We start from the raw sequence: 15,065 nt of genomic DNA, 5'->3' as shown, positions 1-15,065 counted from the left end.
ATTTGTGAGTAGTTTGCGCGTTCTTGAAGAAAATTTTGCATTTGTGGTCTAAATGCGACAATGGCTGCTAAGAAGAGACGGCTTTTTTTGTTTGTTTCCATAGCAACCGACGACGCCGGTGAGCCGGTATTTGCTGTCATGGCGGTTCCGGACTCGCCGAAGTTTGTGTTGGTCGTCTGCGCTGCATTTACTGTTTTGTTATGAATCCTATTTTGTCATTACTTTCCACCCATGTTGGACTCCTAGTCGCTTTCATAAGGTGATGGCATGGGAGACAGGCTGTTTACCTCACGTTTCGCACGATCATCTGCTTGGCCGCTCTGCACTCCCTGAAAAGAATGCTCCGTGACTCACATGCAGTTCCTTTAACTATTCTACCGGTACGTATTTCCTTTCACTTGCATGTATTATTAATCTGGCATTTATTTGGAAGTAAAACGCTTTGTTTAAAGAGTCGATATATTTGTAAATCAAGCGCTTTGGAGGAAAAAGACGTTGTATCTCGGGCTCCTCGCTGACGTTTTGCTGTTGTGCAGGGTAGGAAGGAGCCACAGCGCGAACGACTCGCACGTCTGTGCGTTTGCGCCTCTGCAGTATTACGGCATGACGCAGTCAATAGTTGTGCAAGGTGAGCGCATTATATATACTAAAGATGTGTCGCGCAGAACAGCCTAACGCGATCGTGCCGCCTGTACCGGAACAAACCTCTCCTACTTATCTAATTTTACAGTCGGCCAGTGCGGAAATCAGATCGGCTGTCGATTCTGGGACCTAGTGCTGCGCGAACACATGCTGCTCGAAGATCGAATTGTAAGGAATCATTCTTGTGTCGTACGGGTAAGATGAACATGAACGGACGTGTGTGAGTGGCGCTTGAGTTTTGAAAGCACGAACTAGACAAGCAATAAAGTAACGGCTCGCAGTTGTCATAACTGTTAACTATAGAAGATTGTCTTCTTGAATTTTGTGTAACCTTTAAGCGACCACAACTAATGAACAATTTTAAAGGTGTTACACAGTTGTTTGAACTTCTATTCAATTAATAACCGTGTACATTATAGCTTTCTGGTTTCAGCGCGTTGTAATTGTGCTTCGCGCGCATCTTTCCAGACGACCGACACTGCTGTGTGGAATTTTTTTCGCATGGCGCAGAATGGCAAAGATGAGCTAAGAGCCAGGGTAAGTGGGAACAAAATCCACTAGGCACAAACACGTGTGGCACGCCTCACATTCAATTTTTTTCCGTCTTTCGACATTAGATCCTGCATTTGCGGACGCGGTCACATGTTAAATGTTAAACTGATGACATGTAAAAAAAATCAAATAATTATTTATACAGGAGAAAAAGAGTCTCTTTGCTGTATCCTGCAAATAAAACGACCAACAGTAGCTACTTTGTTAAGACATATAAATCATTGAACTATATCGTCACGTGACGGCAAACTCTGAAGCGAATTACTAGTGTATTTGACATCACTAACACACAGGTGCTCTTTACAACTCGAAGGGGCCCTGCAACATATTTTGAACATGGTAAATAAACGTGCTCAGTTGCTATAAACAATACTGTGATAAAGATCTGAGCCTGTTATTGTTCTTGTACTTACAGCAAGGAGCTTGCAGTTTCGTTCATGATACTGCAGGCTCCGAAGAGGGAGGAAATACGTGTTTCACAAAATTGTAATTCTGACTGCTAAATAAAGCATTTAAATAATTTGGCCCATACTTTGCGAATCTTATCAGCCGGATGTGCCAAAAGATTGGGTTCTGTGCATGCCTAGTGGTGCCAACGCTATTTTTGAGGGTGCGCTAAGCTCCCTTTAGTATACACAAACCACTTGCATCCAGTATTTCTAAAGCAGAAGCTGTAAGCTACTTCAGTGAAGAACACTTAAGAGAAAAGAAACGCTGTATCAGCTTATACAGATAAAGTCTCCTTTCAAAACACTATTCTTGTTAATTTAGTAAAAGGAGGTTGATTTCTAGAAGAGAAACTAAAGGCCAAACTTCCATTCCTTGAATTTCGCACCAAAACCCGCGTGCCAGTCCACCAGTGTGACTTCGTGTATTTCAAAGTATTTTCTCGTATTTGGGTCATTGTGGGGCAATAAACTTTCTCCAAACTCGCTAGCTTGAGTGTCCTGTTCCTCGAGTGTACAGTGTAGTCCATCCTTACTGATAATGAACTAGACCAGAGCAGACGCTGCCAAAGTCCATGACGTATCGGGGTAGCTGGTGCAGGAACTTCAAGGTGGTGTCACCACCCATTTTTCATTTTGGTGTCTTTCCTGGCTTACCAAGTCTCCTCTCTTGGTAAGATTAACCTTTACCGGCTATTGTGGAAGCATAATTTACTACTACTGCTCAACCTATTTCTTTTTCTTATGTTGTCCTTTTAATATGTCATGAGCTGTAGCACCTAACTTAATATGTCTTGAGTCTGCTGATGTGGCATGAAGTAGTGAGGCAAAAGTAGAGCAGAAAAATAATAACAGCAGGCCAGCAATGTTGGTCAAGGAGCTATGGAGTAGTGTGACGGGGAATGTGACCCATCATCTTTTTTTTTTTCTCTATCTCCATTACAAAAGGTGGTCATGGTGGACATGGAGGAAGGTGTAATTAATTCCATTCGGCGTACGCGTCTGGGAGGCATGCTGAGCAACCATCAGTTTGTGACAGACGTCTCAGGCTCGGGGAATAACTGGTAAGAAACATCATGCTTACTCTTCGCGCACTGGCACTGTCGCTGTGGAAATTTGCTGCTGAGCACAAGGTTGAGGGTGTAGATCCTGGCCATGACAGCCATATTCTGATGGAAATGCAAAAATGCTCATGCAGCTAAATTTAGGTGCGCATTAGAGAAACCTCCATTGCTGAAATTAATTCAGGGCTCCTCACTATGGCATCTTTCGTAGCGCTGGTGGGGTTTTGGAGCACTCAACTTTATTAATCAAGACATGTCATGGTCAATGTACAGCAGGCATTTATAAAGTACTACTCAAACTGCTCTATGCCAACAGGGGCGCAGGCTTCTTCTAGCCATTCATCAAAATGGCTTTTTTTGTTTGTGCTGCTGACATCATCTAATGATAATGAACGCAAACTGAAATGAATTAAACTTAACACTTTCAAGATTCTTCCAAACTGAGTTGTGCCTACAAAAAAAATTAAGTTCCTTGTTTGCCAGAATGCTTTGGAAGGTCCATGGAAGGCAGTGCTTTAGAAAATTTGCATTTTGCCGCTGCACCTTGATTCTCTTCCTGTCGCTGCTGCTTTAGTAAGAAAGGTGATCTACAAAGCTGTGCATAACCTGGCACTAGCAAGGCACGGCATAGCAAGGGCACTGTTGGTAATTAGTTTCTCTAACATGTTGCAGTAACTCTGGCATTGCACTGCCTAGCTCGAGGTCACTGGTGCGATCCTGGCCGTGGCGGCCGCATTTCAACGGGGATGAAATTTAAAACATGCTTTTGCACTTTGATTTAGATGCATGCTGAACGTACCCTGGGTGGTCAAAATTAATCAAGGGTCCCCCACAATGGTGTCTCATAATCAAATTGTGGTTTATGGTACATAGAAACCCGCATTTTAATTTGAAAGTACTTGTGTGACACCAAGTTACAGTGGCATTTAGTATAAGCTAACTTGAGTAGTGTGCACAGGTATCATTCCGATTGTTAACATTTCTTCTTGCAGGGCTGTCGGCTTTCACGAGTACGGCGCAAAATATCGGGAAAAGATCGCAGAACGCATCAGAAAGGAGGCCGAACATTGTAGTTGCCTACAGACTTTTTTCCTTCTTCACTCACTAGGTGGCGGTAAGTGTCTTTCATGTACTTCTTTTATAGACATTTGGCATGCTCACAGAGTGGGGCGTGTTACTTCTGGCTCGAAACTCATGTGTTGTTCCACGTATATCACAAACCCTGAGGATATAGGGAGACATGTTTTGCATAAGCAAAGTTAGGGGACGCAGATCACTTCTCTTACAAAAGAACGCAAAAAGGTATAGTACAAAAAAATGCCAAAGAAGTACAAATGAACGCAAGCCAGGCATCCCTTTGGGTACCCAAACCCATTTGCGTACATAAAATCTAAAGCTCCTCTATGTCGCAAGCGCATTACTTAACGTTGTCAGTTACGATAAGTGAGTGAAATTGTTTGGTTTGTGCTTCTATCACCAGTCAGTGCTTGATATTCTTTAGGTTCAGCGTTGCTTGATAATAGCTTATAGCACCGAACGACTATCAAACTTGCAAGTTTCTTTTCTGAGATTTTATTTATTGTATTCTGATGTGATAAATTCTTTCAGGTACTGGTTCTGGCTTGGGGACTGCTGTTCTTGAAATGCTGAGTGAAGAATTTCCTAAGGTCTTTAGGTACGAAACTATATAACACAATAAATATCTGCTTATGAAGTCTTCTATTTTAAAGTTTTTTGATCACACATAACAAAGTGAAAGACGTCAGCAACTGAAGTGCACTTGAGAAAACATATTAGAAGTCCTTTTTCTTAAATTTTTGTGTGCAAACAAACAGGGACGAAGAAAAGTAGAACACAAGGACCTTGTGTTCTCCTTTTCTTCGTCTCTGTTCGTTTGCGCACAAAAATTTAAGAAAATGAATCTGTTCCAACTAGGCCGACTTGCAGTTAAGTCTCACATTGTAGAATGATTATATTCTTCGGACCCTGTGGTACCATTGCAAAACAAAGATATCGTCACTGGTTATTCAAAAGACTGCTTTATTTTCTGTAAATTTTATGCATATAGTACACAAATGGGTTGCTTTAAAACTAGCAGATGCGTTTTTATTACATGACCTTTTTTGTTCTCTCATGTTACATAAACATGGGTCATATGGGGTACGTAACTCATTCTTACATCATTACTGAACCAGGTTTTGTGTACCTGTGCTCCCCTCTGCTGTGGACGACGTTGTGACATCGCCGTACAACACCGTCTTTGCCCTTGAAAAGATTGCAAGGTTTGCTGACATTTCCTGTCCAGCAGAAAATGAGGTAAGCTAAGGAATGTAGTTTAGCTCTCCATGATATAAGAAGGCATCCAGAAAATCTGTGCCTCTTTTAAGTTTGTTATAACTTTGATGATCATGCCTGCTCATTAAAACTTGTGGTTAAACAAAGTGTAGTAAAATTGGACAGTTGCCCCATGCTGTTGACTAGTTGCGGCAAGCAAAGATGCAAAGAGGGCCACCACAGTTACGGATAATACTGAAGCCTGTGTGAAACTGAAATGGTGCCAGAAATCCTCAGTTTTGCTGTGCAAAGTAAAATTGATCTCAATTTTATTTATTTATTTATTTCACATACTTTCCTGGCCCAAAGGCATTAAATTGAACTCCCAATTTTAAATAGACTTTTGAAATTTAATAAAGGTACTGATTGTCCAGGGGGGCCCCTGTGTGTGTACCATTGGATGTTGCTGTAGCAAAAACATCTTGTATTAGCTATGTCCTGTCTGTACAGATTGCTGTTTTTGATGAGTTAGCCTCCACTGTAACAAATAAAAAATGAACACATTCAAGTGGATGTACATCTTTGTCAATAATCATTCATTGTAGTGAAAGTCAGCTTGTACTATAACAAAACCAAAATTGAAAGATTTCATGCTGTATTTTTTAGAGGGCAGCATATATATATATATATATTTTTTTTTTTTCAGTTCAAGATTGTACTTATTAATTATCCCTGTATGGCATTCAGGACCTATGCCATTATATTAGTTACTGTGTGCACAATGTGTCTGAAAGCAACATGCTGGAACATAGATGTTTCAGCGGATGCTGAACTTGTGCCAGAGTTTAGTAATGCGATCGGTTATGTTATTTTGCCGTTTTTGACAGTAGCTTATATATAAATTTTTCAGCGTTCAAGCTTTTCAGGTAAAATAAATATCGCAGACAATTTTTTTAAATTTAATCTTTTCTGTCGATGTCTGTGAAATATTTTCAGTATACTAGAGGTAATTGCCACCTGTAGGTGTTGCACATGCACATTGTGTTATGTGATGCCACTGAAAAGTAAAAGCAAGCACTGACATTCCATCACTCTACTCACAACACCACGCATGCTGTTAGTAAGTTTACTTTATGTTTACTGCAACTAAATGTGATTGGAAACCATAGGATATGGTGTAACAGGGCTTAATGATAGCACATCTCTATATCTTAGCATCACCAGAGCTTCAGTGCAGTTTGCACTGTATTGGCAAATTTTGCTTTCTACCTTTATAATGGCTATTTTTTCGCACACACTCTACCAGGCTTTGATCATGTTGTGCTAGAGCCTGTGCCTTCGTTTATTGTAGGCGCTGATTGGTATCTGTGATCGCGTCGCCAAGGCTGAGGCGAGTGCTAAGCAGACTATTGCAAGTAGTGCGAGCAGCATCCTTGGACAGAAAGCCAGACCTTTCGACCAAATGAACAACATTGTGGCCAACCTCTTAATCCATCTGACCAGGTATGGCTAATATTCCTGTGAAGTGCCCGTCATCTGCCTTTTCACTTGGGGAACATCTCTGGGGAGCACTGCCTTTGACCTTGACGAACACTGCTAGGTTTCAGTGCATGCTGAGGAACCCCTGGTCCTTGCCCGTCAGAAACAGATGCAATACAGGGCGCATGTTTGTGACTCCTATATAAATTCCCATGCATAATTAGAAGGAGTGCACATACTGTTGTAAATGTGGGACAATCATTGATGGGGCAGTGTTGAGAGGGACACTGCAGAATTGAAGGCATTTGACAAAACATTGTAACAATGTTAAAAAAAAAAAGAATTGTAGGGGGCCACTCAGAGGAAAGTTGTAAGTGCCATCCAAAACAGTGACAGCTTTCATTTAAATGGTGTTGTGATGACTCTCACATGTGACAAAGCTTGATCGTTCATGAAAGTGGGCCTCCTGCCTTTATCAGTGCTATTTTTAGGATGTAGCAGGCATGCAGCCACAGTACATGCATTGTGTTGATAATAAACTCTGCATATGCAGCTAATATCACCGTAAAGGTATCTCTTAGTATCATTTCCAAACGTTCTGCACTGGCAGGCTATCACACCAATTGGAGTTAGTGCAAACATGGTGGTCACCAACAAAATCTAACTTTGTCATTATCTTGAATCATTAGTACTACTAATCCAGAAGTCCACTTCCACACTCAACTGGAACAATAAAAATCTTCCTCCTGTTAATGTCTGCGCCATCTGTGTTGTGCACACTTAATCTCCCATCTACCTTATATCACTTCATTGTAAACAAGGCTGTAGTAGGAGAGCCAAAATGCCTGTGTCTGTTAGGTTCTGTGCAATAAGTATCATCTTTCTGTACCTGACTAGACAAGATGCCAACAAGGCTGCCGATTCTAAAAGTTGGGCTATTAATTTTGTACTTGATGCATTAATGCCTGCTGCATGTTGGTGAATCGGTGATCCTGTGTAATGTGCTCATAATGAGGCATCGCCCGCATTTGCAGTTCAGCGCGCTTTCCGGGCACACTCAACGTGGACATGAACGACGTTTGCACCAACCTGGTGCCCTATCCTAAGCTGCATTTCCTGGTGTCCAGCATCACACCGCTTTACTCGCTTCTAGATGTCAACCTACCACCTCGCAGGTGCACCTTTTATTTGTTTATTTAACCATGGAGAACTTAATAACCAAGGTTAGTTTGGGGTTTTCTTAATTGGCAAATCTAAGGCACTTTGTAAGGAACATTCCGGCGCGCATATTTTCGAAAATGTGCCGTCATAGCTGACCTACAGGCATGCTCGCCCTAGCAAGAGGCAGATTTATGGGCCAGCCTAGAAAGGGGGGGGGGGGGGGGGAGTGTGAAGAGGGGCAGCAGGAACTCTTTTTTTCTTTCTTTTTCGCTTACCGTTGGCGAACCAACAGTCGGGTTCAGAAAATATGTTCTTGCAGTATACATTTAAATTTACATCTACTCTCAGATGCTGAATACGGTGTTATGTTATATGAGCAAAAAAGTGATATTAATTATGAGCACCTTATAAGAACCTTTCTCCCACACCCTTAAACACCTTGAAATCAATAATGTCCTACAGTACACTGTGGCTCTTTTTTTAAACGAAGCTTTATAGGCTCACAAGTGTTGGCGGTGGTGGTAGCAGTGGCGGTATCACGCTGAAAAGTGGGCCGATCCTGGCGATAGTGCAGAAAAGGTCCAAGCTCAATGGCACATACCAGGGACAAAAAAAAAGAAGACAGAGATAAAGGAAGAGAGAGCGAAATATGGAGAGAAAGAAATAAGAAGAGAGAGAAAGAAAGAGAGAGAGATCAGGAAAGACAGATAGAAATAGAAAGAAAGAGAGAAAGTCACCACCAAGGTCAGAGAAATAATGGAAGAAAGAGAAATAAAGGGAAAGAAAAAGAAAGAGAGGGAGAGAAAGAAAGAGAAAAAAAGAAATAACGAGAGAGAGAGAAAAAGAACATCACCACGAAGGTTAGATACACACACAGCAAGCTTCGCTTACCCCCATTTTCTCGTCAGGGGAAGGGCTGGTGATTTTTGTATGAGTCCCATTGTGCATTCATTGCCATACATTAGCCTAGAGCAGAAGTATACGATGATTAAATACTTAAGACTGCAATTGTTCATGAAACAAAGAAAGATTACGACAAACTTAATCAAATGACGATCAAGATTTGGACAACATCCAGACAACACAAATATACCAGTAATTGATGAGAGCGGCTTGTGCTTAAAAGGCACCAGAAATAGTTGAAATTGAAAATGCTAGTACCCATCGCACATTACACAAATCTTTGTTCTCTTCTGTTTGGGAAAGTGTTGCCGGCATGTGTTGGGGGGTGGGGTCGCACACATCCCCCTCTTTTGAAGTGTGAACTGCAGCGGTATTCTCAAGCGATCACTTTTGGAGATACGATCACTTTCGTGAGATGTGTGGCTCGGCACCAGACACGTCTAAGTACTATACGAGCGAAGGCATTTCTGGCACTGTGCAAAGATAGCAGGCGTTCGGCAGCATGCGCTTTCGGCCGTATACGCCGACGCACCATGTGCCGGGTCAGCCAAATTTTGTGAAAGTGATCGCTCGTAAATACTGCTCCTGAGTACACTAACACCAAGCTGCATCAGCTGCTTCAATTGATGGCATAAAACCATATTATAAATGGGCACAGATGTTTAGCACCACACCTGGTCGATGGCTACTGCTGTGCTTCATATTTTACAATGTGCTTGAGAAAGGGACACAGCACCCTCATATTTGTCAGCACGCTTACTAGGGGGCTACAGCTGCAATGCACATTTTGAACTGTGATTGGTAGATGGTAGAGAGTGCATTGTTTGTTGTGGTCCCTGTTCTATGCAAGATGCAGCATCTTGCATCTCATGTCATCTGTTATAAACCTATAATTGCACATTTCTTGAACTCTGCAGGCCTGATCAGATTTGTTTTGAACTTTCCAGCCTTAGTGTTTGTTGCAAGATTGCACTGTCAGCTGTCATTGTCAAGTTATTGTTTTTGTATAATTATCTCCTGGTGTCTTGCGTAACTGCATTGTCTTAAAATTTTAGTGTCGTGACATCTATTGAACATGTGTTGCATGTTTCTTTGCGTGTGTATAAGTGAGGATTAAAAAATGGCACGGGAACAATTTTTCACCGTCAGGTTGGACCAGATGTTCACGGATGCGTTGAGCCCATATCACCAGCTAGTGCACTGCGATATCAAGAAGGGAACCATGCTGTCCTGTGCACTTCTGGCCAGAGGAGATGTCTGTATGGCTGACATGCGCAGGAACCTTGAGAGGCAAGCCTACGAGCTTTGTACTACTTTATTTTGGACCTCTGTATTAAGTATTGCATACCATGCTCTGTCTTAACAGCATTTGACTATTACTTTTGCGTACTATCACTGCAGGTTATGCTGAAATGTAAAATTTGATGTGGCATAACTTTTTCATCCATTCTGACAGCTCTGGGACAATTGGTATTCTGCTATTAAGCATGAGTGTGCCAGTGCAAAAGTTCACTCTGAAACCTCAGCACCAGTACGTCAGTGGGATGTCATGAATTTCAAAGTATTTTTTTGTATTTTGGCCGTTGTGAGGCAGTAAAAAGTTGTGAAGATTGCCAAGTAATGTCATTGGCTCCTTTAGAATGCAGTGTAGTCCATCTTTACTGTTAAGAGATTAACTAGTCCCGAGCAAATGCCATCAAAATCCATGATGCCATGGCAAGCTGGTGTGGGAACTTCCAAGGCGGCGGTGCCACCGGTGTTTCATTGTTGCGTCACTTCCGACTTGCCAAGCCTCTTCTCAGTGTAAGAGTGGTAAACTATAGCAGCTGCTATATGTAATAATGAGAATGTTATGACGATATGGTGTCAGTACAATAGTGGCCAGCCCTGCACTGCACACTTTTATAGCTTCTGTACTCTTTTTGAGTTGTACAAGTATAAAGGAACAAATCCAAATCTTTGCTGTCTTTTTTTTTATTTTACAGCAGGAGTTAATATGGCACTTTATTCATAGTGGTAAATGGAGTGTGATCAAGGCAACAGGTGCAGGTTGTCGTTTACACTGCAAAAATTACACGTGCAATGTTGCCATGGCAATGGTAACTGTGTGCATAATATATATATTTTTTTAATGTGCTGGACTTTGGGCATATTCGCGGCTACTAAACTTCGGCGATTTTGGCCTTGTGCCATATGGCTCTATTGGACCAAAAACCTTCTTTGCGTTTCTTTTTTTAATCATCTTTTAAAACCAAATTAATGCAGTGCACTGACACAAATGCGACGCAGCTGAAGTTGGGCAAAGATGACAAAGTACCTCTAACAGCCCCACTGATGAAGCTTCTGCATGCCACATGGCTCATTGAAGTATGGCACTCTCTGTGATTTCAGAGATTTGCTGCTCAGCATTTGAGAGGACTGGCTTAGCACGATATTGCACAGACAAGTACAATAAATCAATGGCGCCACATATTAGGGGATAGAGCCAGCAGAAATACCTGGGAAAATAAATTTTTAGTTTTCAGCATAATATTTATATTTCCTCCTTGAAAATTTCACGTGCCTTTAAATATTACATTCTCCAACCGCAAAATTCTTTGAATTAAAGGCGTGCAAAAATAAACGGTTTCACAGTATACAGGCAACATCTTGAGTAATATGACACTTATTTAGTGTACTCTGCCAAATATTAGTATTTTCTTTCTTTTTTTTTTTTTGGCTTCCACTAGTATTTTTTATATTTCAAGGTTGGCAGGCCTTCACGTTGCATTTCAAATTTTGCCTGAATGCAGATTGCGAGCAGGCCTCAAGTTTGTTCACTGGAACCAGGATGGCTGGAAGACAGGCCTGTGCTCTGCGGCACCAGTACACCAGCGATACTCGTTGCTGACACTTTCCAACACCAGTTCCTTCCATCATGTTCTGTGCCGACTCAGGTCTGGATTCCTCAAGCTGTATAATCGCAAGGCAAGTACTATAAGGCTTGGAAACGTTGAACAAGTGTGCAAGTAAAAAATATAAATAACCTTGTCGAGCATGTCCTTACTTTGTAAACTGAATGCAAGAGCATACACGCATATGTGCAGGTTATGCAACACTATCAGTAAATTGACTATTGATGGTATTTTTAAAACTATCAATAGAGTAAAGAAGACTGCTGATAGTAGTTGAACCTCGTTATAACAAAGTTGCATCGACCAAGAAAATACCCTCGTTATATCCGATGTTCGTTCTAAGCATACACGTAATATCGGCGGGGAAAAAAATCAACATCAAGTCTATGTGAAAAAAACAAAAACACGAGCTGGGTAGCTCCAACGAGCCAGCAAAGTATCTCCCGTGGATTTAGATTACCCCTCAACATCTTGCTGTGCTGATACGAGGCGTGTGAACAATAAATTACATACACACACTCTGCACTGCCTTAAATATGCACTTATGTGATCGGTGTTTTCGCACGAGATTTGCATGGCTTGCCGACTGCAGTTCAGCCAAGCCACTGGCCAACACATGCACACTGCCTACGGACTTTTTGGAGATGGAGGAGACCGCATATGGATCCGTACTTCGTTACTACGGTCGTCAATTTATAGCCTGTGCATGTGCTTTCGGAACAATCTTTGCCGCTAAGACCTATGAGCACAAACATAAAAAGCGCTCACGCCGCCGACAGACTTTTCGGACACAGTGGACACAATACATACCTTGCTACTACAACTATCAGACTACCCCTTACGTCTGATCTCACGCTTGATCGCCGTTAAGGTCTACGAGTGCAAACATATTGGCAGCAAGCTTCCCGCGATGGCTTGTCACCAGTCACTCCACCGGCCGCACTGCAGCGGCACTGGGCCTAACCAGCGCTGCTTTGTCAGCAACCAAAATTGTGGTGTTCATGCGTGAAACACTGTTCAGAGTCCGAAATTTCGGTTATTGCCATTATATGTTAATTTGGGGGGGGCCTGTCAGAAGTTCGTTACTAAAAGAGAAAATGAAGCTGAAACATTTTTTTTTTTAATTTCGTGCTGAAACTCCAGCGCTAGTATGTCAATGTGAGGTCATGGATTTCATTGTATTTTCTCATATTTAGGCCGTAGTAGTGCAAGTTTTTGAAACTTGTGAAGTTCACTCTTTGCTCCTTTAGAATACAGCGTAGTATAATTAGGCCCAAGCAGATGCCATCGAAATCTACAACGTCGTGGCAAGCTGGTATAGGAACTTCAAGGCAGTGTCGCTACCAGTGTTTCGTTTTTGCATCTTTTCTGGCTTACAAAGCCTTCCTCTCATGTTGCTTGTTTGGTATTGTAGAACGGGTACTTTACTAATGCAGCTCCACTTATTTTGATGAGAATTTCCTTATATAGAGAGTGGTAATGAATTCACAATGTTCAACTTGTCACAAAGCAGTGGGGGCCTATTTGCCGACATAACACACACAAAAAGAAGGCTAGGATAATGCTGCAATTTCAGGACAGGCTTCGTAGAAGCTCACATAAAATCAAGTCCAGCTGCTGCTGTGTTTATGTGCGTGAAATTCCTCAAAGTCAAAAGGGAGGAACATGGTGGCAGTGCACAAGTAACTATGGTCCTTGTGCTCTGGTGCCTATATTATCTTGGATATCTATGTTCCTCGTAAATTGCCAATGCTTTTAATGTCATGATATTCTGCTTTGTAGTGATAGTGCCAACTTATCGTAGCCAATCATGCCATCTCCAATCTAATTGAAATCCGGTGCAGAACAAAGTTTCTCCTTAAGGATCTTCAATCACTCATGTCCTTGTTAACCAAACACATCCCTTCAATGTCGAGGGCAGCAAGAAATTACAAAGCTACATTAATTAAACCCAAACCAGTACACGTTGTATCATGTGCTTGCCATGTGTGCAAGGTGAAGTTCAGAAGATCAACGAATGTCGTGAGCATCCCCACCCTTCAGTGTATATGAGCATTAATTAACCCCAGAAAGCCTGAGCAGCACCCCACATCTAGGAAAATTACGACTTGTTGACCTTTATACCTGGCTACAAGGAGTACATCATAGCCAGATATAAAAGTACAAAAAACAATGAAATGCTAGTTGATTAAGTAATTAATGTCGTTGGTTTCCGCAACTACCCAAAACTGAGAACTCGTTCAAGGATATAAAGAACGCTAACTATGGGCCTTGAGCTGCTTCCCACGTGTAAATGAGAATTTCAAGGTATCAAAATAAGCGTATCCGTAGAGCATTGTGGGGTTAAGAGAACTTTATTAACTTCTGGAAGATTTTGCTAGAGTGGAGAAAGTGTGAATGGCACGAGCTAGACATGATGGGGCTTCACTCGTGGCTATACCCATTGCTTTGTTTTGCAGGCACATATGCACCACTTTCTCCAAGTGCCTTCCATGGAGGAATCTCACTTCCAAGAGGCCCTGGCCAGCTTGGCTGAATTGTCAGCCATGTACCGATCTATGGAGGCCACCGACTTCAGCAAGCTAACTATTCCCAGGCTCAAAGTTTCCCTGTGAACCTAAATGTGCCTCCATAGCAGCAGTACTGCATGCTCTATTTGGGTCCCAAGTATTTTATATTGCTACTTGCGCATTTATACCATCGCCGTCTTTGGTGCAATACTATCGACCATTATTGATTGAAATCAAAACAATTTAAATTTACACCCGAGCTTAGGATTCTTTGAAGGCAAGCTCACTCCTACTGATTTTATGTAGCGGTATTGTGTAGCAGAAGAAATGGTATTGGACCACTTAGGTATGCATGTGCATTAGTGCCAAGTTACGCTTATTGACTGCACCATTTAGTAGTGCCGAATATTTAATGGTTTTGTAACAGATTTAAGTAGGCATTCGATCAGTGAATTGTTTTAGCATAATGTTGCACCTACTATGATATGATGTCCGAGAGCCAGCGCTCACTCGTTTTATATTTATGACAATGAATTGATGCTGCCTACACATGCAACATGTTGCTTAAAAAAAAGTTGTATTCGTATCATGCCTGTGGTTTATGCCCACATTACAATTAACTTACAATTACAACAAAGCAGCACAAGATATTTGCGATACCTCTGCACTGCCGTGTCACAAGTACACCATTGAATAGGTGAAATACATGCAAAAGGTCGCCTCTTCATTGGTATTTGTTCTACCGCACTGGTAAACAATAGAACATAAAGGTTTCATATCACCTCATGAAAAGCAACCTGATCATTTTGTAAGTAACGATACTGTTGGCATTTATTGGATAGTATTGTATTGTACCGTGTATTATAGAGTATGGCATTTGTGGTAATACACTGCCATGATGTCACATTTTACACCTGCCATTTTGTGTATACATTAGTTGATGGGTGAAGCATTATATGTACACACTGTTTCATCAATTTGTAGATGCTCTATTTATTATGTCCAGGTATTTGCCTTTTGAATTGCAGCCACTGTTTTTTATCTACGACAGCAGGTTGGCCTCTTGGCTGCAACCTCTGTATTTATGCACATATTTGGCAATAAAGCTGAGATGTGTTCCACTGACAACTCACAAAGGAT

General features: G+C 41.6%; 1 protein-coding gene across 2 annotated transcripts; it reads left to right on the top strand.

The window, feature by feature from the left end:
- The first annotated feature begins 111 nt into the window (after positions 1–111).
- On the top strand, positions 112–15,058 carry LOC119450326 (tubulin epsilon chain). 2 transcript variants are annotated; one of them, XM_037713759.2, is made up of 13 exons: positions 112–380; positions 542–628; positions 731–810; positions 1,111–1,179; positions 2,589–2,704; positions 3,697–3,818; positions 4,313–4,379; positions 4,900–5,020; positions 6,330–6,481; positions 7,492–7,632; positions 9,671–9,811; positions 11,314–11,488; positions 13,875–15,058. In XM_037713759.2, the coding sequence occupies exons 2-13, from the start codon at positions 604–606 to the stop codon at positions 14,028–14,030; spliced, it is 1,365 nt and encodes a 454-aa protein (XP_037569687.1). In that variant the 5' UTR covers positions 112–380; positions 542–603; the 3' UTR covers positions 14,031–15,058. The 2 variants fall into 2 exon arrangements, with proteins under 2 accessions (XP_037569687.1, XP_037569686.1); XM_037713758.2 differs by having other exon boundaries at positions 537–628.
- The last annotated feature ends 7 nt before the right edge of the window (positions 15,059–15,065 follow it).

This window comes from Dermacentor silvarum, chromosome 4, assembly GCF_013339745.2.
Source record: "Dermacentor silvarum isolate Dsil-2018 chromosome 4, BIME_Dsil_1.4, whole genome shotgun sequence".
NCBI lineage: Eukaryota > Metazoa > Arthropoda > Arachnida > Ixodida > Ixodidae > Dermacentor > Dermacentor silvarum.
This window is presented reverse-complemented; position numbering and strand designations above follow the sequence as displayed.

Bases quoted from the DNA above. Each gene is read 5' to 3' on its own strand.
- LOC119450326 (XM_037713759.2), top strand. From the start codon at position 604: ATGACGCAGTCAATAGTTGTGCAAG. The intron at 629-730 runs GTGAGCGCATTA...CTAATTTTACAG, and splicing joins GCAGTCAATAGTTGTGCAAG to TCGGCCAGTGCGGAAATCAG. The intron at 5,021-6,329 runs GTAAGCTAAGGA...CGTTTATTGTAG, and splicing joins CCTGTCCAGCAGAAAATGAG to GCGCTGATTGGTATCTGTGA.